At 50.5% G+C, this 27,436-nt stretch overlaps 10 protein-coding genes across 10 annotated transcripts; 5 read left to right on the top strand and 5 right to left on the bottom strand.

Moving 5' to 3' along the window:
* Positions 1–286: 286 nt before the first annotated feature.
* On the top strand, positions 287–1,189 carry Triagg1_8274 (uncharacterized protein; the record flags this gene model as incomplete). Its single annotated transcript, XM_062903102.1, has 2 exons — positions 287–710; positions 801–1,189. The coding sequence occupies 2 exons, from the start codon at positions 287–289 to the stop codon at positions 1,187–1,189; spliced, it is 813 nt and encodes a 270-aa protein (XP_062752684.1).
* Positions 1,190–2,683: 1,494 nt separating this feature from the next.
* On the top strand, positions 2,684–3,502 carry Triagg1_8275 (CAZyme family GH12; the record flags this gene model as incomplete). The annotated part of the gene is made up of 3 exons (XM_062903103.1): positions 2,684–3,096; positions 3,150–3,370; positions 3,423–3,502. 3 exons carry the CDS (start codon positions 2,684–2,686, stop codon positions 3,500–3,502), a joined length of 714 nt encoding a protein of 237 aa, XP_062752685.1.
* Positions 3,503–3,843: 341 nt separating this feature from the next.
* Triagg1_8276 (uncharacterized protein) lies at positions 3,844–5,198 on the bottom strand (the record flags this gene model as incomplete). The annotated part of the gene is made up of 7 exons (XM_062903104.1): positions 3,844–3,894; positions 3,948–3,992; positions 4,045–4,089; positions 4,235–4,270; positions 4,314–4,481; positions 4,535–4,819; positions 4,875–5,198. The coding sequence occupies 7 exons, from the start codon at positions 5,196–5,198 to the stop codon at positions 3,844–3,846; spliced, it is 954 nt and encodes a 317-aa protein (XP_062752686.1).
* A 2,032-nt stretch (positions 5,199–7,230) lies between these two features.
* Triagg1_8277 (uncharacterized protein) lies at positions 7,231–8,451 on the top strand (the record flags this gene model as incomplete). The annotated part of the gene is made up of 1 exon (XM_062903105.1): positions 7,231–8,451. The coding sequence occupies one exon, from the start codon at positions 7,231–7,233 to the stop codon at positions 8,449–8,451; it is 1,221 nt and encodes a 406-aa protein (XP_062752687.1).
* Positions 8,452–8,933: 482 nt separating this feature from the next.
* On the bottom strand, positions 8,934–10,538 carry Triagg1_8278 (uncharacterized protein; the record flags this gene model as incomplete). The annotated part of the gene is made up of 3 exons (XM_062903107.1): positions 8,934–9,525; positions 10,165–10,298; positions 10,431–10,538. 3 exons carry the CDS (start codon positions 10,536–10,538, stop codon positions 8,934–8,936), a joined length of 834 nt encoding a protein of 277 aa, XP_062752688.1.
* A 2,052-nt stretch (positions 10,539–12,590) lies between these two features.
* Triagg1_8279 (uncharacterized protein) lies at positions 12,591–13,388 on the top strand (the record flags this gene model as incomplete). Its single annotated transcript, XM_062903108.1, has 1 exon — positions 12,591–13,388. The coding sequence occupies one exon, from the start codon at positions 12,591–12,593 to the stop codon at positions 13,386–13,388; it is 798 nt and encodes a 265-aa protein (XP_062752689.1).
* A 1,045-nt stretch (positions 13,389–14,433) lies between these two features.
* Positions 14,434–18,567, bottom strand: Triagg1_8280 (uncharacterized protein; the record flags this gene model as incomplete). Its single annotated transcript, XM_062903109.1, has 2 exons — positions 14,434–14,819; positions 14,874–18,567. 2 exons carry the CDS (start codon positions 18,565–18,567, stop codon positions 14,434–14,436), a joined length of 4,080 nt encoding a protein of 1,359 aa, XP_062752690.1.
* A 4,131-nt stretch (positions 18,568–22,698) lies between these two features.
* Triagg1_8281 (uncharacterized protein) lies at positions 22,699–23,659 on the top strand (the record flags this gene model as incomplete). The annotated part of the gene is made up of 5 exons (XM_062903110.1): positions 22,699–22,733; positions 22,904–22,982; positions 23,050–23,055; positions 23,112–23,303; positions 23,369–23,659. 5 exons carry the CDS (start codon positions 22,699–22,701, stop codon positions 23,657–23,659), a joined length of 603 nt encoding a protein of 200 aa, XP_062752691.1.
* Positions 23,660–24,542: 883 nt separating this feature from the next.
* On the bottom strand, positions 24,543–25,094 carry Triagg1_8282 (uncharacterized protein; the record flags this gene model as incomplete). Its single annotated transcript, XM_062903111.1, has 1 exon — positions 24,543–25,094. One exon carries the CDS (start codon positions 25,092–25,094, stop codon positions 24,543–24,545), a length of 552 nt encoding a protein of 183 aa, XP_062752692.1.
* A 753-nt stretch (positions 25,095–25,847) lies between these two features.
* On the bottom strand, positions 25,848–27,431 carry Triagg1_8283 (uncharacterized protein; the record flags this gene model as incomplete). Its single annotated transcript, XM_062903112.1, has 4 exons — positions 25,848–26,544; positions 26,601–26,716; positions 26,828–27,069; positions 27,140–27,431. The coding sequence occupies 4 exons, from the start codon at positions 27,429–27,431 to the stop codon at positions 25,848–25,850; spliced, it is 1,347 nt and encodes a 448-aa protein (XP_062752693.1).
* Between the last annotated feature and the right edge of the window lie 5 nt (positions 27,432–27,436).

The raw sequence follows: 27,436 nt of genomic DNA on the forward strand, positions 1-27,436 counted from the left end.
CCAATTCATATGCAGTGAATTCCGCGAGTGCAAAAGATGCATCATGTTCAAAGTTCTGCGCCACGCGGGAGCGTCCCGAACTGCAGTCTGGAGAAAGCTCTCCCATGCCTGCTCCGTATCTTGCCATGATTGATGCTTAAATCAACGCATGTCAAGCTTGTCGCATTCCCAGCTGTTTCTTCATTCTCCTAACATCAGGATAGCGACAGTTGCAGACTGCCCAGCGAAGAGATGAAAGTCCTCCTAAGCATGCAATAATCTCATTATGGCTTCTCATCATTGAAACATGTCGAGGTTTACTCTTGCTACACTTTGTATCGAAGATGAGCCTGTCGCAGCCATCGGGGTTGTTGACAGTTTCTATTTGCTTCCTGATTCACTTCCTTCGCTGATCAAGCATACAACGGTCAAAGACATTTTGGTATCGTGGCCAGACACTTTCCCAATACTAGAGCAATTTGCCCAGAACAATAGCAAGGGTCAGAATGTGCCGGGTGGAAGCCAAGTTAACTCAGATAATGCCCAGCTTCTCACTCCCATCATGTACCCCAACAAGCGGGTGGCAGTTGGTGCAAATTATACAGGAGATGGGTCTAAGTGCAGAAAAGTGTGCGAAAATGCCGTTCTTCATAAGACCTCCGACTACGAGTCTTGTCGGTCCAGGAAAGACTGTCAGAATCCCAGGTCTACGAAACAATTCGACTGGGAGTGTGAGTTGGCCGTGGTAGTGGGCAAGAAGCTGAGACATGCCAGCCGGGAAGAGGCAGCCTAGGGCATCGCTGGCTACAGCATTGGACTAGATCTCTCATGCAGGAACTTGATTCCAGCTGGCAACGAGTTGCAAGTAGATCTCATGCGCGGAAAAGCACAAGACACCATGGCACCATGCGGGCCTTTCATTGTACCAGCCAAGTTCCTGCCTGATACATCCGACTTACGCATCCGACTGTCCGTCAACGATAAGCCCATGATGGATGCGTCTACTAGCGAAATGCTGTACAAGTGTGACGAGCAGCTGAGCATCATCAGCAGTTACATGACCCTCGAGCCGGGCGACATTGTCTTTACAGGCTCCCCATCAGGGTCAGCACATGTACATGGGGATTGTTGGCTGAAGCCAGGCGATCACATCTTGGCGGAAATCGAAGGGATAGGACGGCTTGATGTGACAATGATTGCGGACAACTAGAGTTGACGAATATGAGACGAAGCATCACGAGGTGAAGTTTGGGATACAATTCGTTTCCCGATCCACTCGGGGTGAAGGCGTGTGCTCTTCTTTCTAAAAGAGTGGCAACATGAATGCATATAGAGACGGCAACTTGCAGTGTTTCAACGGCTCTTGATAAGGTCATTGTGTATGGAGCATCACCAGGTGAATGCTCGGCTACAATTCTACCGCACAGCAGCGTAAGCTTATGTCTAATCTTCTATATAAAGTATAGTTTGGAACTTTGAACAACAGAACATGGTGCAATAGGCCCGTTTGATAACGATTACAAATTGCGACATACCAGATCAGTTAGCTCCATGAGTGCCTCAATGAACGGAACATAAGTTTTCGATCACACTATTGAGCACCTATTTGCTGAATATGGCAGGCCACACTCACCAATTACGGAAACAGGAGGATATCTTTTACCTAACTACCTAGGTAGTAGCTATTTTACTATTTTATCCCGCCAATAGGTGAAGTCCCTGGTGAGCTAGATAGCCGATAAGGACCTCGGGACAGATTCATTTCCGTTGACAGCAGAATGGGCTACGATGGGCAATTTTCACGAGTTAGTTAACAGTTGCCGAATTCAATAGGCCGCTACTACTTGCTGGGTTAACCTCTTTCTTCTTTTGTAATTGCCCTTGCTTATGGGTGACACCTTTTGTAATACCCTGGTTGAAGCGCCAATGGCCTGTATGGGTTACACGGATCACACTATGTTGCTGATTTCCTGACGCTTGTCGAATATCGTCTTCAACAACACGAATTGATAACCAAGTTTTGAGTTTCTCGAAAGACAAAAAATAACAAGTCAATTTAAAGAGTCCTATCACCTACCATACACTTTGAGTTGCCAGATGTAAAGTCGTATAAAGCTCAGCAACTTGGTTGGCTTATTTCTGTCAGAGCATTCGCAAATAGGCTGATGCTTCGACATCCCCAAGGAAGTTTGTTTAGCCTAGTCGTCCAACTTCCTAAGAGGTATATTTTTCGAGTCAGCGCGCCACGTGCTCTAAAGCCCAGCTTCATTTTGATACACCTGATGTTTTATGTGTATTGAAGAGTGGATCGCTGTCAGTTGTGCCGCCCCTGTTCTCAAATGAAGTGCCAACTAAACCAGGGGCAACGGCGTCTAATTACGGATTAAGCCGGATAGAGTCGTACCCTCGGCGTCGGCCGAATGGGCCTTGTCTTAATCTATCCATCGAGTTTAGGAAAGTCACTGACTGGAAGTGTCTAGACTTTTATTCACCAATTCCACCTGCCATGTTGGTTGGAATTGGGTGATTGGGCGGCTATGCGAAGAACTTGAACTCGTACCAGTGATGGCTTAATCTCTCAATCTTTAGGTATAAGAGGTTTTCATGCCGGCGACAAATTAAAGAGTTCATCCTCACGCTCATTCAGCAGGCATTCAATAACATAACGTAGACTTTTTTGAATAGCGTTCATTTCACAAACACAATGAAGGCCTTTTCATTTTTGGCTGCGTTGCTGCCAGCTGTAGCTGCGCAAACTCTTTGCGATCAGTACTCAACCATATCGGCCAACGGTTTCACCATCAGTAACAATCTCTGGGGCGAGTCAGCTGCATCTCCTGGAGGATTCGGTTGTATCACAAACGACTGGATCACTGATGCCACGGCGTGGCATGCTGACTGGCGATGGTCCGGCAGTCCCTCCAACGTCAAGTCATTTCCAAACGTGCAAAGGAACATAGGAGCAAAGCAGTTGGTCAGCAGCATCAACAGCATGCCCACCGGCGCCGTATGGAACTATACCGGAAACAACTTGCGCGCTGATGTCGCCTACGACTTGTTCACTGCTTCCGACCCTAACCACCCGACTTACTATGGAGACTTTGAGCTTATGATCTGGTACGATGAAAAGAGAGCCAATTGTGATTTCAGCTACTAATATGATGAAACAGGCTTGGCAGATATGGTGACATCTACCCCATTGGTTCATCCCAGGGCAATGTCAACATCAACGGCCAAGATTGGCAGCTATACTACGGCTGGAACGGCCAGATGCAAGTCTACAGCTTTGTTGCTTACAGCCAGGTCCAGAACTGGAACGGAGATGTCAAGCAATTCTACAACTGGATGGCTACAAACCGAGGATACCCTATCGGCAGCCAGTACCTTCTCAGTAAGTCGATTAATTGCCTTGGCGAAAGAAACGGGATATTAATCTGTTATAGGCTTCCAATTCGGAACTGAGCCATTTTCCGGCGATGGCAACACCTTCTCCGTCTACTACTGGAAAGGAGATATCAACTAAATGATACAGGGACCCGGTCCAATGAACTTATTTGGTTAAGCGAAAGAGCGCCTGTTGGCTACTGTGAATATCATCAGTACTATTGTATATAGTTTACTTCTTGTGTATATAGCAAGATGATTAAGAAGTCTCTTTACATGATCTTATTGCGCTCTACATGTAGGAAGCACATATGGGATTAACGCTTTTGAGCCATCTACCTACCAGTATCATATAAGACATATGTAGTGTTCAGCGAATGTACTTTTTGAAGAACGCATGAAAATAATTGTTGAATACCCAATCGAGCTAGATGCAACCGTAGTTTCAGGCAACAACTACTACATTGTATTCAATCCTCGTTACCAATTACGGCATTGGGCAATCTTATATAAGATGTTCGAATGAGTCGCCTATACCGTTCAAAATCAGTAGTCAAGAAGTCAGGGGAGATGCTCGCACTGACATTCATAACAGTGAGGTTCGTCAGCATAATGCCCAATTCCGCCGCCTATATAAGTTGATGTTAGTAATGTCAGATGATGAGAGGCAGCTGCACTGACATTCGTAACAGTGAACATCATAGGCAGTGTGCCCAAATTCTCGGCCTATATAATGTTAATATCCGCGAGGCTGGTGGAGGGACTGATGCTAACATCCGACACAGTGAGGGGCGCCAGAGGTATGCCCAATTCCTCACCTATACTGTTTAATGGAAGCACTCGCGAGACGAATGGAGGTACTGGTACTAACATTTGTTGCAGTAAAGATCGAAGGACCGGCCTCGCGCTATAAATGCCCGTTTACAAAGACCCTCAATTTTTTCTTTTACAATGTCGTAATCAGATTCGTTAGGTTTAAACTTGCCCATTTCAGAGTGTGTACGAGTAAGGGCGCAGATATGCTCAGCGCCATCTTCCCAAGGACGACAATGTGTAGCCGAAGACTTGGTGACTAGAAACGCATCAGGCCCAGTCATTGTCCAGCCGCCATATTGATCCTAATCACAGTTAGTGAGTTCGTCGGACACAAGAAATCTATTTGGAAACTCACTTGCTGCGCTGTTGGTGACTTGAGAGTTTCGTAAAAGCAGAAGACTTCTGATTCACCCTCACCTCCCAAGGCTTTATGGAACTCACGATGTTGCATAGTAAGTATTTGCGAGTTATCATGGCTGAGAGACTCTATCAAGGAACGATTTGGCCCATTTCCAGCCATGGAAATAAGTGAGCTGATGTCCATGCCATGGTGTGGGGTTCCAAAGAAGACCACCCCATATACAGCTCGGATAAGTGTTCGGCTTTCTTTGTTTTCCGATCCCGATAAAGATATGAGCGCCTGTTTAAGAGATGAACATGAGGAACGAAAGTTTAGGCATTAAAGAGTAGCTCACATGCTTGATAATTAGCCCCCCAAGACTATGGCCGATAAGAATGATGGGCCGAACTGTCGTAGCATTCATTAGGGTTTGCAGGCTAACATTCAACTTGGTAGCGAAATCTTCTAGATTTTGCATGCTCTTACTCTCAACAACAGCCGACTCATAGCCGTAGATCATAACTCGAGCTATCGGCTTGGTTCCTGAGGTAAGGTCGTAAGGGAGAGAGTCGCGCAACCACATATAGCTTCCGCCTTTCTCTTTGAACGAGCCAAAAGCATGGCCTCCAAGGCCTGATAATGCAATAATACTGAAAGCGTTGGCTACAGATCGCCCCATTGGCCTGTATATCTAGTCTATTTTATGATCTTCCAGAGGTGGTGTGTAAAGCGTAGTTAATCCATGAAAATCTCTATCTATTGTTAGATATTGTTTGAGAGTAGGCTTGGTGTTAGGCGCCCTCAGTATTGGAATGGACCAATTGTGGCCATGCCGAAGCTGAGAGGGTAAATTCTCAAAAGTCGCTGTTGCTACCTGACACATGCCGTTATTCTCATGAGCGAGGGACTCAATGACGGCATCTGTAACAGTTTCTTGATCATTTAGAAAAGATTGCAATTGTTGACAATCCCAGTCGGCCGGCACGCCTCTGACCCTATATGTACTCATGTTCCCCGGTGATGCCCTGTTCACGCCTTTAAATTTCGTTATCAATAATCAATCATGCAGATCGTTGACAGACACGCCGATAGTCCAGATCTATTGTTATAGCAGCTGGCCACGTTTTTACCTAGACAGTCCCGGACCGATCGTAGGCTTTATCCTGGCGCGGTTTGCCAAGTCACGTCGCGTTCAAAGTTTCGTGTTTCTTCCCATGTACGCAGAGATTGGCAAGCGGGGTTAAATGGGGGAACACAGGCAGCGACGAGGCTGGATCAATAACATGGAGCTGATCCAACCTTGTCGCTGCCTATAGAAACAAAGCCGCAGTCATCTCGACCAATGTTTGGTTCAGTTGAATACCGGTGTACTGCGCATAGCCACACCACACCAGAATGCTGTGGAGAGAATTCCACTATAACAATGGAAATCCCAGACACTTGATTCGACATTATTGTAGCGCTCACCGTTCTACTCTTCATATGTTCGGTGTTGTCCAGTGTATGCTGCTACAAGGACGTACAGGTAGGATCAGCTGGGTCCATCTTATTGATGGTGATACTATTTCTCAAAGTTTATAATTTATTGTAATATTGCAGAAAGGTATCGGAGAATATATGTAAGAAATATAATATTTTGTGAATAGCCAACTTGCGAATTGCCAATAAGGAGCTGATTACGCCTAGGAGCATGATGAAGCTGGTGTGAACTGCTGCGCCTTGCTGCTTATCTCTTTACGAACTGCTCATGTCACGATCCTCCAACTAGCTAAACGAAAGCAAGGACCTTTAGAAGAAGACGAAAAGGACGTATGCGGCTTGGTTGCAATTGGTGGTTGCAGTGATGCAGCATGAAAGACGTGACTCAATTATTCGCAGCTAGATTTGCATCCCGGCAAGTGATTCACAAGTTGGCTGATTCTCTCCCAACTCGGAACAAATAATTGACAGTTGCTTATTCAATTCCTTCGTAAAAATATTCAATTCACGCCTCTTTTCTTCATACCACAAATATTAATTATTGATCCCAAGGAAACCATCATCAAATCTAGGGTAAGCGCCAGGTCACTGCGGGGGCGTCATCGGTGTAAACAACCTTGAACTTGAGGCTACAAATCATCAGCTGCTATTGCTCCAATCGTCCTGAGCAACACCGATTTGAGCCTTCCAGCTTCCTCTTCCTCTTCCTCTGCCTCTTTCACAAAAGCGCCCCTGCGTTTTTGCTGCCTCAGGCGCACAAGTAAATTTAAACTATTCGCTGGTCACTTCTCTCTTTCACTTCATTCCTTCAAGCTACACCTCCTACAACCTTTTGCACGTTTGTCGTCATTGTGCCAAATACAGTCATTTGAATCCGCTATCGCAACACCGCGAAGCTCATGTCTTTTGGATAAACGCATCAAACTCCTCGTTTTAGGATACTTACTGGTGAGTCATAGCTAAAAATATAGCCTCAATCAGAGACCAACTGCTGGGATGCTTCATGATACGATTTCAGAGCTATAAAGCCTCTCCCAAGCTCTAGTCTGGGCGCTCGTATCACCCACGTTGAATCCGAGAGCTGACTTGCTAAATACTCCAGGAAAAGACTCCCACTCAACACTTTGAAATACATTGAAAACATCTAGTGATTTGCGCCAAATCACGTTTGGAAACTTTCGAAGCCTAGAAAATAGTGAAAGAAAAATAGGCGCTGCCGACAGCTTCTCAACATGGGTGGCTCAGCATTCTCCGCAGTAGTCAATCCATTATTCACTCCCCGAATGCCGAAAGAAGTCTATGTGGCCATCAAAAGCCAATGCGAAGGGATTCTCCGCACTCTGTACTCGTGCGTGGAGTCCCCTCTCGAGGGCCCAGGTAAAACAGACTTTGGGGATATCGACTTTCTGCTCGCCTCGCCGAAACCAGAGGCTTCCAGAGGCGCATATGCCATTCAGACCATATCAAAAGCCCTCGGAGCAGAGAGATCAATCACTGCGGGAGGCAACGAGCCTGCGGGCAGTCTGGCCATCCCTTGGCTGGCGGATGAACAAGATGCCAACAAAGAGTCCGAGAAAAAGTACATCCAGATCGACGTCCGAGTATGCGACACAGAGCACAGGCTACGCTGGATGCTTTTCAAGCACGGCCACGGAGACTTGTGGAATCTCTTGGGATCAACAATCAGAGGGTACGGCTTGACAGTTGACGACAGCGCCATGTGGCTCAGAATCTCCGAGATTGAAGAGTCCGATCGGAAGCGAGCCAGAATCTTCCTCTCGTCCGACCCGGCCAAAGTCATGGAGTTTCTTGACATGCCCATGGACGGATACTGGGACAAGCCTTTCCCTCGCGCCGAAGACATGTTTGAATACGCTGCTCGTTGTCGACTGATGTGGGTATCCCCCGTTGCGCAAGAGCCCGATGCAAAGAAGCTCAAAGCAAACGACCGCCGGCGCATGAATTACCGGCCAGTTTTCAGGAAATGGGTCGACGAGTTCCTTCCAGAGTGCCGTCGACTTGGGAAATTCGCCGAGCGCAAATGTACCAGGGAGCAAGTCACGGAGGAGGCCTTTTCTGCATTTGGCGTCGAAAAGGAGTTTACCGCTCGACGCAGGGAGTTTCTTGCCGAGCGACAAAGGGATTTCATCTGGAATACGTCCATAAAGGGTAGTGTCCCAGAGCCGAAATCCACTGATCAACGAGACATTCTTTATAGGTCGTGCCTTGTCAAGGCCTTGAAGAAGATTATTCTTGAAGATGATGCGAGTTACGGGATTGTGCCGGAGAAGAGCCTCAAGAACGCTGACGGCGAATACAACTTGGAGGACGTTCAGGCCTTTATCGAAAAGCATCAAGAAGATGTTGGAGAGGCAGCCATGGCTCGTCATAACTCCCGCTACCTGGAAACCAAGGAAAAAAAGAAGAGCAAAGCAAGAAAGCCATCGTCCTAGAGTACCTCTCAAGATAGTTGTGGATCTGGGTTGGGTTTACAAGTTGGATCAGTTGCAAACAGATGTGATTTCGTGCAAGACATTGTTTGGATCACGGACTTTGGTATGACTATGAGCCTTACGGGTTTGAGTCGAAAAGGTAAAGAGAAAAAAACCTCTGATGCTATACTCAGCACTAACGTCTGACTGCTAGAATGGAATATCATTTAGACTATGGTATTCAATGACCCAATATCAAAGTTTAAACAATTCAATATTGTAGAATTTATTTAAACCAGTGTGAGTAGATGTTGAACGTGCAAGGGCCATGCTTTGACAAGACTGAATCACCGATACTCCATATTATTGAGGACATGAAATAAATAAAAGTAGCAGCAACCGAGAAACTTATACATGGGCTGTCTTATTCCGTACAATCCCAAAAAAATATATAAACAAAAATCCAGTATAAACACCACGATACCACAACCCTCCATCTACATCTACGCATGCAAACACCACAGCCCATCTCCCAAGAAATGCGCATCCTCCACCACGGGCCCCTTACCCTTGGCCTTGACCTCGTCCGTACCCGCAACCAAGATGCCCACCGCACACGCCTCCTCCTTGCCCTCCGCCATAATCACCACCGGCTCCCCCTTGGCCAACTCCCTGCTCCACCGCCCGTCCTCCACGATGCCCTGCTCCATCTCCTTGCCCTCCTCCAACGGCTTCGCGCCCTCCACAGGCAGCCTCCCGCCCTTGGACGTCAGCCCGGGCGCCATGAGCGTCGCGCCGGACAGCACGAAGCGAATCGCTCCGCGATCTATGCGGATGCTGGGAAACGCCTGCGGGAAGCGGTGCACGAGCTTGAGGTGCGGCAGCAGGTCGGAGCCGTCCTGCTGGTAGAACAGGGGCACCGAGTCGAGCACGAAGAGCGTGTTGCGGTCGGGCAGCTTCATGCTCTCGAGGGAGCCCTTCTTGGGCATGATTTCGTCAATGTAGGGCGTCAGCAGCGGGTACGTTGCGAGGAGCGAGTTGCGGAGGGAGCGCTGGACGGAGGATTTGAGTTTTTGCTTGGGAGCGACGGGGAGGCTGTTTGTTTTTTATTCACATCAAGAGTTAGCTAAAGAGTGTCTCCTTGTAGCTTGCCTCGTGGGGTTTTGCTGTCTGTCTGTTTCTGGGGGTTTTTTGCTTGCTTGGAGGGGATATCGACGCACTCTTTTTTGAACATTTTGGCGGATGACTGAAGGACTATATGGGAGTATAACAACAATTGATGTATAGATTATAAAGAGAGGATCGCCCCAGAACCAAGGCGCGTCAAAATGGGAGGGGGGAATCGCTGCGTTTCTTCGCCGTGATGATGGATGTGACTATGATTGACGGAAAGCGAATCGCAGCTTCAAGTCAAAGGCGCAGGTTTATCGGAGCAGCCCCGCCATCGATAAGCCAGGGAGAAAATGGCGGGGCAAAAACAGCCAGAACATGCAATCAGGCGGGGGGAGAGAGAATCAATGATGGAAATGCTGCTTCGCTTTGCTTTTACTTGGATGAAGAAGTGATAAAGTAAAATAAAAGAGATGATTCATAGCCAAAATGTTAATCGAAGAATATCGAGATAAGGAACAATTTATTTCTCTGTATTACTGGGCATCTCGTCGGTCGCACGTAAACGACGTCGTCGACGCCTCAAAGCTCATAGCAAAACACATGGATCCTTCTTCACTCTACCCATGAACAACATGCGACACCGTCCCATCCTCATTCAAATGCACATTCAATCTATCCGGCCTGAAATCCTTGGTAACAATCGAACCCTTCTTAATAATCCGATGAGACTCCGGCAGGTCCTTTTTGCAAAACATCTGTTCCTACATGTTAGCCATGATGTTTTTGCCTCCCCCGCTCTACTTGATACAAAAAGTGGCATGATGATGATGAAGATGGAACGAAAGGGCTTGTGCATAGGAAATGGAGAGTAACCAAAAGAAACGCACCGTCTCGTTGGATTCCGTCTCCGAAAAGGTCTTTCCGACGAGCTTGTTGGCCCAGACCTGGGTCTTGTCGTCGGAACTGCTCATGATGCCGGGCACGACGAGAGGCATGATGGATTGAATTGAGTGCGTGGGTTACAGAAGACGTAGTCGATAGATGGAGCTTTTGCTTCTTATGGTAGCCTGCCGTCGTGATTAGCGTTGGGTTAACCGTGAAAGAAGCATGTACAGTGCAGAGTACCAAGGGGTGAAACTTACAGAATTCGTCGAAAAAAAGGAAGAAATAGTACACGTAAATGGAGAATGGAGAAGAAAGAAGAAGAAAGAGAGAAAAGGTTGTATTGTACAACTCTTATAATGATGTTAATTTCCTTCCTGTTCCGGAACGAAAAGCAAGATCTAGGTTATGGCGTCCCGAGGCCTCGCAACCGATGACGTCGTCGCAGCATCGCTATCCGATAATGCTTGATCTCATAGGGGTCTCATATTGTAGACAGATGGAAAGCATAAAAAAACAAGGTCCCAGTACGTAATACAACAACTCGCTAGGTAAGGTGCGTAATGCACTCAAAAAACTCTGCTTATCAAATCACGGAAGCCCCCTTTCGCCGTTTCTCAAATCTCAATCAAATAAAAAGACCAAAAAAAGGGTCATCGAGGCAGGACTAGTACTCCGTACCTTGACGGTTAATGTCGCTTGCTTCCAGCGTTGCAGGTAATTTGCTGCCACTCACGCAGTCGCTGGTCCCCGCTGATTGCTGCAGCTCTGCCCATTCACCACCTGGTTGGGCTTTCGTACAGATTGAGCAATGCCGATTATTCATACGGGCCACCAAGTACCGACATCCATGTTAAATGACACCCAGCATAGAGCGCTCAGTATTGTCAGCTGGAAAGCTCAAAGGCCAAATACTATACCAATTCTAGGTACTGTAGCGTACCTATGTACATATGAGTCTCTGCCATAAAAGTCGATGCGAATGCCATCCAATCCGTACAAGTACGGCAATGGAGCAAATGCTCGTACTTGTACTATCCTGCGCAAAATGCAGAGTGCAAAATGGCCAGACAAGGATTGACGCGCATTAGTGACAAAACAAAGGGTGGTTTATTCTTAGCGAGCCACAGGTAGCGCTGATTCAGATGGAGTGGATGGAGTCAGGAGGATGCACCGCTTTAGATTGATACGGCCGGCACCCGCAGACGATGCCTCACTGCCAAAAGGCACGGGGAAAAAAAGAAAATAAATAAAAAAGAAAGCAAGAAAAGCAAAGAGATCAAAGGAACAAGGCAAAGGTTTGAGAAAGAGGTGTAAAAAAAAAAAAGAGGTATACATCTTCTTACCCATCACCATCCAGAAACAATCTCCGTCTCGTATCATCAGAGTGAGTGATTTGAGGTCGATGCCTCACATGTGCCCGGCGATGTACTGTATGCTAACCCACCACGTCGCTAAAAATGGAAGCAATCAATCGTAGATTCAGCTCCAGCTCCAGCTCCCAGTCGATAGGAAATGAACGCCAGTCCCGAACCCTAGAGCCCAAGCTTTTCCTGTCCTGTCCTGTCCTGTCCTGTAGTGCCGTCGAACGCTGGAATCATGTGTGAATTGTCTGTCATTGCGGCTGTGGCTCCAAGTCCAACTGCACAGCCTTGATGGCGGCGCCGTATAAGCGTCTCATCAGCGGCTTTGCTGTGCTGTTTTCCCCTAACAAGCCAAGCTCTGGCACGCACAGGTTGGGGCCAAATCTGCTCCCCCCCCCTGTTTTTTTTTTTGCTTGGAACGCTCAACCCAGCCCCAGTCAGACCCAAGGCTGACCCAGAGACCCCTAACTGAAAGGGGACAAGTGCCGCTCCCGTCCTGTCGACTCCTTTTTCATGTTAGCAGAACCGCTTCTTTTTCTATTTTGCTCCAGCACTTACCACCTCTCCCACCTGTTTCATCCCTCATCTGTCCTTCTCCGCGAGCCTGCTGCTTGTCGTCTCATTGTTGGAATACCTTCCTTTTCCTGTTCCACGGGCCTTTGGTTCTTCGCCGCGACGAGACCCACCATCCCGCTGTATTTTGCCCATCATATCAGCTGCGGCTCAGAACTCATAACCCCCCCTCCTCCTCTCTCCGAAGTAGCATAGCATAGCAACCGGGTTGCCCTCCAGTCTCTCACAATGAAGTTCTTCTCTGCTGCCGCCATCGCCCTCAGCGGCAGTGCCCTCGCCCTGGAAGCAGGATGCTTCAGCAAGCACAGCCAACAGCTGGCCGGATACTCTGACTGCGGCCAGCACGTCTCGCTCGAGTACTGCCTGTCGACCCTCGGCTACTCCGAAACCGAAAGCGACCTCGAGTCCTGTTATACCAACGCCGGATGCTCCATCGACGAGGCCGTCTCCGAGGCCCAAAATGCCCTGAGGCGATGCGACGAGCTCCAAAACATGGGAGACCTGAAGAAGCGATACCGCGGCGTCCTGGGCAGCCCGATCCAGACGTACGCCGTCCGAAACGCCCAGCCGGCACCGCTCCCAACCCACTGGATGCGCGAGCGCGACGGCCTCCAGTGCATGGCCACATCCACCGTCAAGACGTCGTCGTGCGACATCTCCACCGATAAGGGTGTCCTGCGAACGCTTTCATGTGTCCCCACCGAGGTGGCCAAGGCCAACTGTGCCCCCGGCCTCATGTGCTCTCTCGACTCCCTCGGCGAGACCGTCTGCATGAAGAAGAAGAACAACCTCGACGTCGGCGGCATCATCATCGCCATCATCTTCGGCACTGCCATTGTCGTCGCCATCACCTTCCTGACCTTTGCCTGCTGCCGCGAGAGCCGCCACCAGAAGCAGCTCGAGGCCCGCGCCGAGGCTACTGCCCTCGCCCGAGCCCAGACAAAGAAGGCCCGCGCCGCCGAGACGCGAGCTCCCCTGATGCGCCAGGAGGGCCCCGACCCCTTCGCCGACCAGGCCCGGTCTTAGAGAGCTAGGAGAGGTCGAGGTCGTGGCGCTGGCCCAGCACCAAGCAGGCTTGAGGTGGTCAGAGAACAGGAAAACAGCCACGATGTTTCGTGACACACGGCATAAAGGGAGGAAATCGGACCAGCACATTTTTGATGTCTTGCTTTTTTTTATTCATGTTTTTCGGCGCATCATGTTGCTCTTCGAGCCGTGGGTACAGGGAACAAAGACGGAGGGTGTGGCATAACGTTATAGTACCCATACCTTCTAGTATCGAGGACAAGGTCAAGGGAGGGTGGGCAGCGACTTTTGCCGCTTTCTTCTTCAGTCGGGAAGATGGCAAGGCAAGGCACGCATCATCAAAAAGAGAGATTCCGTTAGAGATTGAGGCGAGCCTCGGGTAGGAAATTGGGGGGGGGGTTTGATGTTATTTAAAGAAGCAGCATTGATTTAGATAAGGTACTTGAATTGGAACGGGCATTTTGTGACTTGGAAGATGTTGCAGCAGCTCTCACGTGTTTTGCTTTGCAATAAACGAGAAGAAGAATGGAAGTATGTATCAACATAACATCGCCGCACCTTCTGGTATGGAATAGTCTGAACTACAGGAGGTAGGTATCCAGTTTAATACAAGTGCTGGTGCCTGTTCAAATTGACATGGATATAAATCATCCTATAATACCAGATGCCCTTACAATGGTATCTTAACAACTTGGACACACACATTCAGCATCTTACTAAGAAAGAGAGAGAGGGGAAATAAACGTGCAAATGACTTGACAAATGCCATGATTGAATACACTATTCCGGGGGGTATTTATGTCGACACGCTTTCGCACCTAGTTGCTACTCTCGAGTCTCCCCTCCCAATGATAAACCCACACACGTCTAAAAATCACACAAGAACACGCGCAAGCGCCATGCTGATTTGTTACTTTGATAGTAGCCTATCTCATAGCCTGTCGTCACGTCCAGCAACGACACAATGTTGGTCCCCTTTCGTATCTTCCCCTGCCTTGAACAAATAAGAAAAAAAAAAAGCTCAAATGCTGCATCTCATCCAGCATCAGGGCCCCAAAGATCTTCTCCCATTCTTGCGGGGGTTGTAAAAGCCGACCCAGGTGTCCACTTTACTGCTTTCATCCGAACCCTCCCCGTGAAAACCGCTGTGTGTAATGTTTTCGCTGATTCCCTTTTTGTGCATTCCTCTTATAGTACTCTGAATGTTCTGCTGTAGAGAAGCGTCGTCTCTCTGCGTGTTTGTATTTGTCAAGCCGGCAAAGGGGGAACTTGTCGACGCATGCGCAGTATCTCCGGTAGTCGCGTTCGTTGCAATGCGGTTTGCTCGGAGCTCAGCCGTAGTAGACGGCGGGGTGACTCCGATCCGTTCCAACAGGTTCAACCGCCTAGAAGGGCTCTCTTCAGTTCCCATGTGCTGCATCTTTTCGAGATCTGCCTAAATCCCGCGCAAAGAGGCATGGCCTACCAAAGGACTGCCAATCTCACCGGGAGCTCCGACTGCCCGAAAGTGAGGATTTAGCCCCTCGTCCGTGTCAGGAACCCATCGTATCTTCTTGAGCCCCACAGCGTCTTGCTTCACATCAAAAGACCCTCCACCATTGGATAGACTGCCGACTGTGTCGCAGAGGTTTAACAGGTCTTGTTCCGAGATGCTAGGGTCACCAGATACCATACTGACGTGTCCCTTGATGTCTGCCAGATCAACGTAACCATCCTTATCGGCAGTGGCCGTATTCGTCAGCTCTTTGCACGCCTGCGAGAGTAGCAAGCGCACTGTTACGTGGCGAGGTTGGGCATGCGATCGAATGGATCCTAATCCGCTCGGAGATCCAACATGAAATCCCGGTGGGCCGCTTGGAGGACCCCAGCCTGGATTGCCAAACGTCGGTAGAGCAAATGGCTGCTGGGCCGTAGTGGGAGGGAAAGGCTGCGGAGGGCTGTTGATGGGACCCCAAGGGTTGTGGCCCATTGGGAATCCCGAGTCAATAAAAGGGCCTGCAGCAAAGCCGCCTCGAGGTCCTAGTGGTTGATGACGCAAGCCGCCAACACCAGCATCTACACCCAATGGCTCATCGTCCTCAACGAGAACACGGCTTCCGAGATGCTGCGTATCCTCCTCCTTGTCACGCGAATATCCATGACTGACGCTGCCAGGACGGCCTATCGGTGCTGGTCGCCCAATCGGCTGTCCAGGAGTACCGGGCGAGCTCTCGAATCCAATGGAACCTTGGCGCCCGTGTGTCATGACAGGGCCGTCTCTGGTAGGCATGGGATAGACTTGGCTCATGGGATAATCAGCAACTGGCTGTGAGAACCCGGGAGGGGGCATTGTGACGGGTGGATAGCCGCGAACCGCAGAGCTGTTAATGCCTGGCGGCGGAATCATCATATTATGTCCGGGACTTGGTCGAAACCCTACCGGGAAGATGGGATCGTGGCCCGGCCGGTTAGAGAAACCTGGCGGGGGTGGAGGAGGATGGGGACCTAGTCCTGGAGGAGGCTGCATGTTCATCATGGGTAGCTGGAACGGGGCAGATGGGCTTGGGCCCTTGGGCAGTGGTAGCCCAGGCGGTGTACCTGATATTGTAGCTGGCTGTATCGTGACCGGAGTGCCTGCGCTGATTCTCCTCTCGGGCCCAGTCGAGCTCGGGCTGGTGTACACCGGCGTGACAGAGTGTGGTGATGCGCTCTGACTAGGAACGGATGCTGTCTGCGAGTCGGATGAGCTTGCCGGGCCGGTCCCGTGTTGCTGGGACGTTGTCCTCGGCCGTATGGGAGTTGGTGCCTTGGGGATTGCCGGAGTTGCTACGGGAATCTTTGGCGAAATGAAGCTTGCTGGATTAGGAGGATGTTGAGGCAAGACTGCGGGCAAGGAAACAGGAGTCTGCTGCGTCTGGGGAGGCGGCTGTTGCTGCTGTTGCTGCTGATTTTCACGCTTGACAGGCTGTGAGGGTTGAGTCTGGGCTACCTGAACAGAGGAAACCTTTGGTGCTACCTTTTCTTCCTTGGCTCGCAGCAGCAGCAGTTGCTCTTCTCTGGCGGCCTCTGCGGCCTCTGCGGCCTCCTTCTGGGACTTTGCAGCTCTGGCCTCCTTTTCTCGCTTGTCGCGTTCCTGTTTCTCCTTACGCTCCTGAGCTTCTCGCTCTTTCTGCTCTCGGGCCTCCCGTTCCCTGGTGCGTTGCTCGTCCTTGAGCTTCTTTTCTCGCTCCTTGGCCTCGCGCGCTTTTCGTTCCACTTCGGCTTGCTTCTCTTTCTGCTCGTGGATCCGCCGCAGTCGATCAGCCTCCTTCTTGAGCCGCGCGTCCTCTTCGGCCTTCTTTTGGGCTTCCTTCTGTTTGCGTTTCTCGTCGGCTTTCTGTTTCTGCTCAGCAATCTTCTTCTTCTCGGCTTCGATTCGGGCAGTTTCCTCGGCGGCCTTTTCGGCTTCCTTTCGAGCCTTCTCGTCCGCAAGTGCTTGCTTCCTTTGGGCGGCCTTATCCTTCTTCTTTTGCGCATTCTTTGCCTTTTTCGCCTTCTGCTCGTCCACAGCTCGGCTTTCCTCCTCCAGCTCTTCCAGTAGCTTGTCTTGACGCTCCTTGGCGACTTTCTCTTTGTACGCGGATAGTACTCGTTGTTCGAACATGCGGGCGGCGAATATCTGGAACATGCGACGGCCTTCTTCCATTCGCTGCTCTTCCGTCATCGGGTCCTGGCAACAGCACTCAGTATGGAACTTGGACGGCATCACAGAGGGGTTGTAGTATACCTCTTCATCCTCATACTCCTCGTCTTGACTGTCGTCGTAGTCCTCCTCCTCCTCCTCCTCCTCTTCGTCCTCGTACTCTTCGTCTTCGGGAGGAGGATGGTTGTGAGGAGCGGAGTATGAGCCGTTGGGATGACCGTAGCCGCGAGCGAAGTGCTCTCGCGCGTCCTCTTCTCGGGCCATTCGACGTTCTGCAAGCTGCTCCATCATTTCGATGAAGCGTCTGCCGTCGTTTTTGAGTAGGTCATCCGCCACGGTGAGAATGCCGCCTAAGTCCATGTTACCATATCTGTGCAGAAGTGATTCAAGAAGTTGCGTACCCTTGACTTGGAGACTGTTACCAAACGTCAAGAAATCAGCTACGTCTCGGTCAGGAGAGCCGTGAAATTCCTCGGGAGGTTCGTCGTCGCTATACTCGTCGTCCTCCGCTTCGTCTTCGCTGTATGCTTCTTCTAACTCTTCGTCATCGTCGCCCACGTGCTCCACTATTCGACCGCGGGCTGGGGGAGGCCGGGGGTATCCCCCGGGCAAGCCTCGCGTTTGGCGGACCGAAAAGTCTCGGGGAGGAGGGGGGAGCATCGGGGGGCCCTCTCCTTGATTGGCAAACTGCTCGAGCTCGAGATAGTATGCGTCATACAGACCTTCCAGTTCCTCTTCGATGGCGGTGCGCTTCCTCCCGCAGACGGTACAGCTACACGTATGCTTCTGCTGCTCCTTCATCTTCTTTAGTACGGCGTCCTTTTCCACCTTGACCAAGGATTTCCGGTCATCCTCGCCCAAGCCAAGCCAGAACTCCTTGATACGCTCGCGCTCCTCGTGATTGCTGGTGCTCCATATCTTATCCCTAGACATTCCGGAGCCACGCAGCGCCGGAGCCGCTGGCGCCAAGTCGTCCCCGTGATAGCGATGGTTGTGAGTGTGGTGGTTGTGACGATGCTGTGCCAGATCCATCTCCTCGGCGTGGGCACCGGGACCGGACTTTTTCTTCTTTTTCTTGTTCTTTTTATTAGCTTTAGGATCTATGGCGTGGCCATTCGTCGCCGGCCTAGGGTCCGCGTCGTCAACTAGATCATAGACATCATCATCCTCGTCACTTGCGACAAGCTCATAGTCGGCGGGCATCTGCTTGTCGGAGCTGAGAGCGGGGCTGGGATGGCCATTGGCAGCCTGCGCAGCGGCCGCCTTGGCCGCAGCCTTTTGCCGCCGCTTCTGCTTCTTGCGATTTACGGTGGGCGCCGACGTGTCGAGGCCTGTCGGGTCCGCGGGCGGCGGGGCCTGGTTGGATTTGGCGATGGTGGGCGTCGAGGGCCGGGACGAGTCCGACGGGCTGGCCTTGGGGACGGTGATGAACTTGGAGCCGTCCTTGTTAGTGTATTTGGCAGTGTTTCGAGGCGATGCCGGCGCGAGGGGGGCCGGTTTCTGGTGATGGGCCGGCATCGTGAATCTACGCAAGCAAGGCAGTTGAGAGCATCAAGTCTCGGGACTGGGGGGCCCAGGGCGGCTCAAAACCAAAACGACGCAGCCTGCAGCAGGAAGAAGACAAAGCAAGTCAGCCGTCGGGGCACGGGGCAGAGCAGAGCAGCAGCGGGAAGGGCGTGCGGACGGTCAAGGACAAGGCCAGCTGCGGGTGGCAAAGCACGGCGTCGGTGTTGATGGCGATGGCTGGATTTGCTGGTGGAGGTTGCCGGCGACTCAAAATGAGGCACTCACAATCCGCAAAGCCAATTCAGGGTTAGGTCAGCAATGACGCCAGTGGGGGTTTCTGAGAGCCCCGGCCGAGAGCCTGAGCCTGTGAGATGCGGCGCGTCGTGAGGCTTCGCGTCGGTTGCGTGGGGAAGGCGATTGGGAGAGTCGTGGGCGATGCTTTTGGAGGGCCAGAAAATCGAGGGAAGTCACCGTGTGGTGTAGTTACATAGCGGCATGTACTTCTGTTATGCAAGAATGTCTGTCCCTGTTGAGGCTGGCGAAAACCGGGGCTGAAAGCCGTCTATCAGATTTCGCGCTGGATTTGCAAAGGCGACCCTGTGCTGCGGCACGTGATGCTCGTGCTCTTTCTACCCAGATCCGAGCCGAAATCTGGCTTTGTGCCTGAGGCGCTGGGGTGCGTTGGCCGGCCTACCAAGCACCTAAAAGCACAGGGCCAACAGGCGCTGTATTTGCGTACAGTAGGGGTCCTTCCAGGTGCTTCCAGCAGACGTGGACCTTTATGGCCTCCAGGCAAAGTACCCGTACAACAGCGCGCAGGGCATGGACACTCGGTGCTGTGCATCGTACGCAGCGCGGCCAATGTCACTGGCGTTTGCCTGTACCCCGTGATTGGCATCGACCGCTGCCCGTGCTGCTTTGTTTCGAGCAATGGCGGCGCACATCACCGCATCCAGCACATTGGATCACATCCATGGATTACAAGTACTACGAGTAGTTACATTGGTACATGTACATGGAGGCATTGAAGCTTTCCCTGCCTTATCGCTGTACTCGTATGTGCCTGAGCTAAACACATGGACCCTTTCGACTTACACAAAGCAGCAGAACTTGGACATTGTTTGGCAGCGACGTCTAATTAGAGCAGCTGCATTTTATTCCCGTCTCCATGTCCTATTTATAGCAGGTAAACTCTCCCTGGGTTCGGGTTCAGCGCTTCCGTGGTCCTAGTCGCCCTTCACCTGAAGCTGCCGTGCAAGGACAAGCAAGGGTGAAGCGCCGGTAGTCCTATTGACGGTACAGAGTACATGTACATAATGGGCCTGTGATAGTCCTACCTGGATTAGCACCTTGGTAGCGATGCAAGGAGCAGCGGATTTGTTGGGCATCAAGGTCGTACAGATAAGGTAGTTACCAGCTCGCCTCATCCAGCGTGGCTGCATCTGTGTCTGCCTGCTGTATTGACATGGATGCAATACCACGTTGCCATTTACTCACGAGGCTGTTGCCATGGTCTGATGCCACAGAGTGGTGGATGATAGTCTATTTCGCTACGGCTTCCACAAGGCTCTCTGAGGCATGGATCGTCATATGCACCAGGAGTCTGCGTCATAGGCCTAGGTAATACCACCTTGATCGCTACCTGGTAGATGACAGATGGATGCTACCCTGATCCGGCGTCCAATATGTCTTTACTTGATAGTTGCTAAGCATAAGGATTACTCAGATCCTTACTCCGTACAGCCCTTTGATATCAAGCAGGTACCACAATTTCAAAGCAAGGGGTCCTCGGTACAAAGGCAGTTAGATTGTTTACATACAGGTAGGTAGATGCCTACCACGACGGCAACAATGCATCTCAGATGTAGCTTGGCTATCGATATGAATTGGAGGTCCGTTTTCCGCATTGAGAAGAGACCCTCGTGCTCTACGTCAAGTTACGTAGCCTACCGCTTTGGGACAAGAACCATCTAGAAACGCCTTGGATGACATTCGGTGAAGCAGAGTGGCTGTTCACTCTCCTGACCTGTGCTGTTAGACACAGACGCATGTCTATCTACAAGCAGCTGACGCATTGTAGGCAGCAGGCATGTCAGGGGGGCTCTCGTAGCATCTCTCGACTTGTAACATTCGACGCTTTGTCCAATGCTTCACAATGTTCCTCTGTTTCTGCCTTGCCGCCCGTCTGGCAGCTGAAAATAAGCCCATTTGCAACCCAGTCCTCGTAGTTTGTCTGGAGCTCATGCAAGGTAAGAAATCCTGCAGAGGGCTGAACCCCACCATTGTCCATCATGGCCTCCACTAGCAATCACGGTAACCTGCTTGGGTAGTTACTGGTCCTAGGGCAGTGTTGACATTTGATCCGTTGAGAGGCGGGCAAAGTGCCTGATGCAAGCCATGGATTTAACAGGGGAGACTATTGACATTGGCGGCTCGTTATTCGCCAGAATGCCCCGAGAAGCTTCTTTTGCCGCAAAAGCTTGCGCTCATTCAGCCCTAGCTGGGCCTGTGGTGAATCCTCAAGTTTCCTTGGTGCTTTGTCGGGCATCAACCGCGATATGATAGCCCCCCATACTGCGGACTACAGTAGGCCACTCTCGTCTTTGTCCCCGGACTGACTGATATCGTGACATACAGTAGCATTGATGGACCTGCCATCAACCCGAGTCCCTGCATGAGAGACGGCAGAAAACGAGACGCGTTGCTATGCACCATGGCGTTCTCGTACAGAGCATCCAGCCGTTGCGCCCAATAGACGTGCAAAGCCATGCTTTTGTTTGCTTTCTTAGCGCCCTTCGCTCTCATGCGTGATGTTACACCATGGCTTTGAAGGCGGTCGCTCATTCGCCCGAGACTCAGCCTCGCTTGGGAAGCGGGACGATCGGTAGTATTCCGCCGACCGAGCGAAGATCAGGACGACTCCGAGGAGGACGCCAGAGAAGAGAAAACAAGAGGAGACAAGAGAGAGACTGACAGACGCATAGGTACATGTAGACGGACGGACGATCAGTCAGAAGCCTGCAGTTAGTTGCAGGCTTACTTACATACATGTACATCGCAATAATTCCCTTTATCGAACTCGCCACTAACCCCCTCTCGATGCTTTCAATGCCACTTTTTTTTTTTTTAGAAAAAAAAAATATCACCGTCTCCGTAAGACACCTCAATCGGCCAGCCAGGTACTAGTAGCAGTCAACGCTACTGTGGCCGTCATGCTTCCGGCAAAAGGTACAGCCCGCCCGTCCCAACTCAAGACAACTTTGGCATGGCCGAGAGGCGAAGCTGCGCCGCTGGTTGGCCCGGCTCGCCGCTTTATGTAATCCGGCGCGAACTCCTTCTTCTTGTCTCTCTCGAGTCGTAAAGCGTAAAGGCCCGGCCTTGAGCGTCAGACGCAAGCCTCAACTCGGCCTCGATCCACCAACGCTCTAGCGGCCCATCTTGTTTGGTGAAACGTTGCTGGGCTGCATTGCTAAGGACTTAGTTGTGCTGTGCTGTGCTGTGCTGCTATCCCTCTTAGCAACGATAGCGCGCCGTGAGCAGCAGCCCTTCCCCCCTTAAACCCTGCTTGTTTCGTCGTTTCCTCTTCTTTTTTTCCTCTTCTCCCATTCTTTTCTATTTCCTGCCTCACATCCTCACATTGATTGTCTCGCTTCAGTTACAGCAGCAGCAGCAAAGTTGTGTGATATTCTGCCCCCTAGCCTGCCCCGATCTGTGTGATTCCCCATTGGCGCGGCCAAAGTCCCTTTCGCCAGCCGACCGCTCGCCGCAGCGAATAACTGGAGACTCGTCCAAGCTCGTATTCCGATAAAATCGCCTGGCAACCAACCAATCCGTTCCACCGCCCTGGTCAACCCGTATCCCCTAGACGCGACTGTACGATTCTGGGAGGCAGCACAAGAGCGGCGTTCCCGAACCAAGATTCATAACATCGATAATAGAGCTCGGTTTGCCCCGGAAGCCACTGCTTTTAAACTGGTCCTGTCATCCACAGATCTTCGGCGAACAAGGCCGTTGGGACTGGGGGAGAAACCGACGCCTGGCCCTGTCTGCCTGTTTCTGTTTCCGTCTTCGTCTACCGCTTGACGAACTTGTCCGTCCATACATCTATCTATATCCAGCAGCTCTTAATCGCATCGCTTCAACATGGCTAGTGGGAGTCCGCAAAATGTCATCCGCAGGTACGATCGACGTCCATGGCTCTGTTATCGTTTGTTGTTGTTGTTGTTGTCGTCACTGGTGGCTTTCTATTCGTTCGATGCCGGGTGTCGAGCCCATGATTTGGTCTTGAGCCATGGCAGAATATGCTAGACAACGGAATTGCTTTTTGCTAACCAGAGCAAACGTATAGGAAGCTCGTCATCATCGGCGATGGTGCCTGCGGCAAGACGAGTCTGCTCAGCGTCTTCACACTCGGTTATTTCCCTACAGTATGTTATTCCAAGCTCCCTGCTCTAGACAAGGTGTTTGCGGTCGCTAACCATTGACCATGTGTAGCATTACGTGAGTGTTGATCGCGATTGCGCACCCACATAGCCGAGATTAACGTCCCGATGCAGATTCCCACCGTCTTCGAAAACTACGTAACCGACTGCAGAGTAGATGGCAAGTCCGTGCAGCTTGCTCTGTGGGATACGGCCGGCCAAGAAGACTACGAACGCCTACGACCCCTTGCCTACTCCAAGGCGCATGTCATCTTAATAGGCTTCTCCGTCGATACACCGGACTCTCTTGACAATGTCAAGCACAAGGTTCGATGGCGCCCGTTCAGCATGTGACGGAATGGATGTATGCTGATATATTGTTGTTGTTCTAGTGGATTGAGGAAGCTACCCGCCTTTGCGAAGGGGTACCCATCATACTCGTTGGATTGAAGAAAGATCTGCGTGACGATCCCGTCGCTATCGAGGAGATGCGCAAAAAGTCACTACGGTTCGTCACTACACACGACGGCGAGGGCGTCGCTCGAGAGATTGGCGCCAAGAGATATCTCGAATGCTCCAGTTTGAGTGGAGAGGGTGTTGATGATGTGTTTGAGGCGGCTACCCGAGCGGCTCTCCTCACATTCGAGAAGGGGGAGAGCACTGGCTGTTGCGTTGTTCTCTAGGACTTGGAATTCTTGTCCTCACGGGTCGAACGAAAGTCGACATGAAATACTTGGGCCAGAGCAAAAGTGGCCGAACAACGCACCGTCACGAGCCTGCATCTTGACGAATGAGGCCATGACATGATGCCTGCATCTTTAATGCTTGTCGCTGCTTGACAAAGCACAGCTCATCCCCATCTCTGCTGAGAAAAGAGCATAAGCGCAATGCTTTTCTCGTCCATCACCATCACACGGCCTTTGAAACGAAATGTTTCTTCCTTCCTTGGAATTGCAGCTGATTTCATCACATCAAGTATTGCGTAAAAGCATACAACCACTACGAGAACACAATCTCGGCCTGGGAGGGTCGGGGCTACCAGCCATCTTTTCGCCATTCGTTCTGGTTTACCTCATTGGAAAGCTCTGTTTATTTTTATTTTTTTTTAATTTTGTGTTTCTAAAATGCTGTTTTTATCGCAAATGTTTGGCAAGCGTATTCTGTCGCAGCGGAGAAAAAGCGCTTTACAGCGAAGCGGTTTCAACCTCTGTACTAATATGGTGGATGGCATAGATCAATAACTGGTACATTGTGGTTTCTTTGTCCCTTTTTTGTGGTATACGGGACTTTTTTTGGATGGAAAAGGGTGAATGAAGGAGAGGGCGATTTTTATACTCTGCTGTTTCGGCAATAAGAATGTCGAGTCTCCCAATTGAATGCTCATGTTCATGTTAACACTTGTGATGTATTGTTTGCCTTTATGCTCAGTTTATTTTGACCACACTCTCTATTTTTGAATATACCATGGGTGGTATTATACAATTCCTCATATTCATACATGGCGTCTATTTCGTTTCTTCTTCTTCTTTTCCCCTCCCTCCTACAAGCTCCATATCGTTTCCTTGTCTACCTCTTCCAGTCGTGATTCCACGGCTCTTTCGCAGGGCTATCCGTCTGAAATCTAGCATACTCTATCGGCACGCCCTCAAGTCCATAGACGCCCTTCTTCTCCATGGCAACTCGGTACAGGTATCCCTCGCCCCTCGACTCAGGCCCGACCGTCTTGCGCAGCTCCTCGCAGGCATTGTACATGCCGGCGTGCATCCTGCTCCTCTCCTTGTCGACGGCCTCGTGCTGCTTGCGGCGGAAGAGCATCCAGGCGCGGTGGATGGTCCAGTGGCGCAGGTATCGCTGGCGGGCCATGCGCAGCGGGGGAGGGGCCGGGGAGAACATGTTGCGGCGGAGGGTGCGGATGCGGATGAAGTTTTCGGATTTGGGGGCGGCGCGGTTGCGGCGGGCGGCTTTGGGGGCGGCGGATGGGGTGGGAAGTTTGCGGGCGAGGGAGGAGGAGGTTGTCGAGAAGAGGCGGGTTGTTGTCGTTGTTGTTGTTGTCATGGTTGTGGTTTGTGAGAGGAGGGAGAGGCGGCTGAAGAGCCCGGTGAGGGAGGAGGACGCCATTTTGGTGAGATTGTTGAGTTTGGAGATGTTGATTTATCGGTTGTATCTCTCGAGGAGGTGAGGCGATCAGGATTCAACGAATCTCGACTTTGGTGTTGAGAATCTCTGTGGAGGGGGGGTTGAGGTGTTGATGTTTGGATGCCCGCTCTTTGGATTTGGATTGAGTGCGTACAAAGCGAGACCCAGCCGAATTCTTCCCTCCTCTTTTCTGGATATCGAGATGGGGTGGGGGAATGGAGCTGTTTGTCGCTGGAGAGTGTGGTTTTGCCGAAAGCTTTACTTGAGGCTATCGCCAGAGAAAAAGCGATGATGGTGCGTGGCGGAGAAACATAAATCCGGCTAAATCATTCTGCGATACGTTCTCGCGATGAAAGTTGCAGCAGGGTATTATATTAAAAGATCTATTGGTCAATTTTTTTGGTTTATTTGATTTAGATTTTTTTTTGATTATATAACCTGTGGATTTTATTTATTTATTTTTTAATCAACAATATCCTTGTTGTGAGGTTGGCGATGGAGCTTCGAATCGCTCTCAACTCTCCCCTTCAGCACACTAGCTTCTTTTCTTGTCAATGCAACACCATGTTAATGGAATCAAGTGGAATTTTGTCGGACTTCATCTCCTAATAATTTCTTGTATTTACTCTATTGTACAGTTGCAAGTCCTTTCTCAATTGTTGTTTTGATCAATATCGAAGCCATCATCTCATGTTGTGTATAATTCCCCACCATTCAACCCATTCAACACACCGATTACGGGTTACAACATCCGTATAGGCTCTCTGCTGCAATTACGTCCACGTTTTCAAGCCAAAGAAGACTTTTGACATATTCAATTGCCTCCTCGGCGGTGTAATAGCCAAGTGCTCTTATTGACTGCCTCAATTCGATACGAAACGCGACTTGTGCTTCGGGATCCATCAATGAGCAAGCCGTCACAACCGCCCAGAGACGTATTTTTTGGAGGTGTACAGGAACCTCGTAATAAGGGACTCGCAGTTTGCCAAGTCGGTCTCCAAGGGGGTCTATATCGTCCCAGTGGAAAGACGCCAATTGCTTCAGCTTCGACATGACCATCAAGCACGCGAGCTGTACCATTCTCTGCACAATGAAGACAGGATAGTCTGTATGCAGATCGTCTTGTGGAGATTTAGGTACTGATAGTATAAAGTGACTCGCAGAGCCCAATTTCTCGGCCAGAGCCGCGTCATGGGTCCAGAATAGGGGGTCGTTGGCGTTCCGGTTGGCCATCGCGACGACTGATGCTGTTACTCTGAGCATAGCGTATATCCGCTCTCCTTGAGGTTCCATGGTTTTGGCATCGCTGAGTAAAACTTGCAACGTATCTGATATGTCGCTTTCGTAATTCATTTCCGAAGGAATGACGCAGTGCTTCGGAATAGGGAATCGAGGATAGCGATCGAGCATGGAAGCGCCCATTAAATCAACACTATTGAGTTATTAGCAGTTGTGGGAACCACGAACGTGATGCGTGATAATACTAACAAAAACGCCATTAATGAAAACTCCTTGTCTAATTCATCAAACCCGTTGCGAAGATGATATATTCGCTCCAAACCATTCATATGCATGGAATACCGATCCCAGTTTCCCACGCGTGTCTGGACATGGTAAAATCCTTTAGTGTCTGGTTATACTAAAACAATTACTGGGGATTTTCTTACATCAATGCATATAAATCCCATAATGGTTGCTATGACGCCGAGGCTTACACACTCTTCGCGACTACTCAGTCGATGGGATAGCTGTTTGAGTGATCTACTGTAGTACTTATTCGCTTCGGGGTTGTGTAAATACTCCATACGGGGGCAAGCGGTAAGATTTTCATGCGCAGCGCGATCTCGAATCACAATGACTTGTGCAAGCCATAGATCAAACGCGGCTGCATCTGAGAGGCCAATCTGAACCCATGACATGCGGAACGGTCGATATACATATTCGGCCTCAGCAGCGACTATAATGCGCGTCAATAATGTGATTCCCAGTAACATTTATAAATGAGATGCATGAAACTAAACACTTACTGAAGCTGATAAGTTCGCAGGCACGAGCATTCGTGTCAACGAGATGGGTTTGAAAGGATGGCGGCATTCTCCCAAGAGGAGCTGACTCGGCCGCCTCAATCTTCACTGGTTTTGTCCCAGGTGCATCTTCCTTGGGAGCAATTTGAAGGGGAATAATCTTATATCTGGGCTTTTTGCGCTTCAAACGACCGACGTCTGCCATGACATGGCGACGAACGTAGGTTAGGTTGTGGCGGCTCCGACTCTCTTCTGGGTGTGAGATGTTGACGAAGGAGAATTGCTTGGATCCCATGATGA

Source organism: Trichoderma aggressivum, assembly GCF_033847375.1.
Source record: "Trichoderma aggressivum f. europaeum strain CBS 100526 chromosome Unknown scaffold_040, whole genome shotgun sequence".
In the NCBI taxonomy this organism is placed as follows: domain Eukaryota; kingdom Fungi; phylum Ascomycota; class Sordariomycetes; order Hypocreales; family Hypocreaceae; genus Trichoderma; species Trichoderma aggressivum.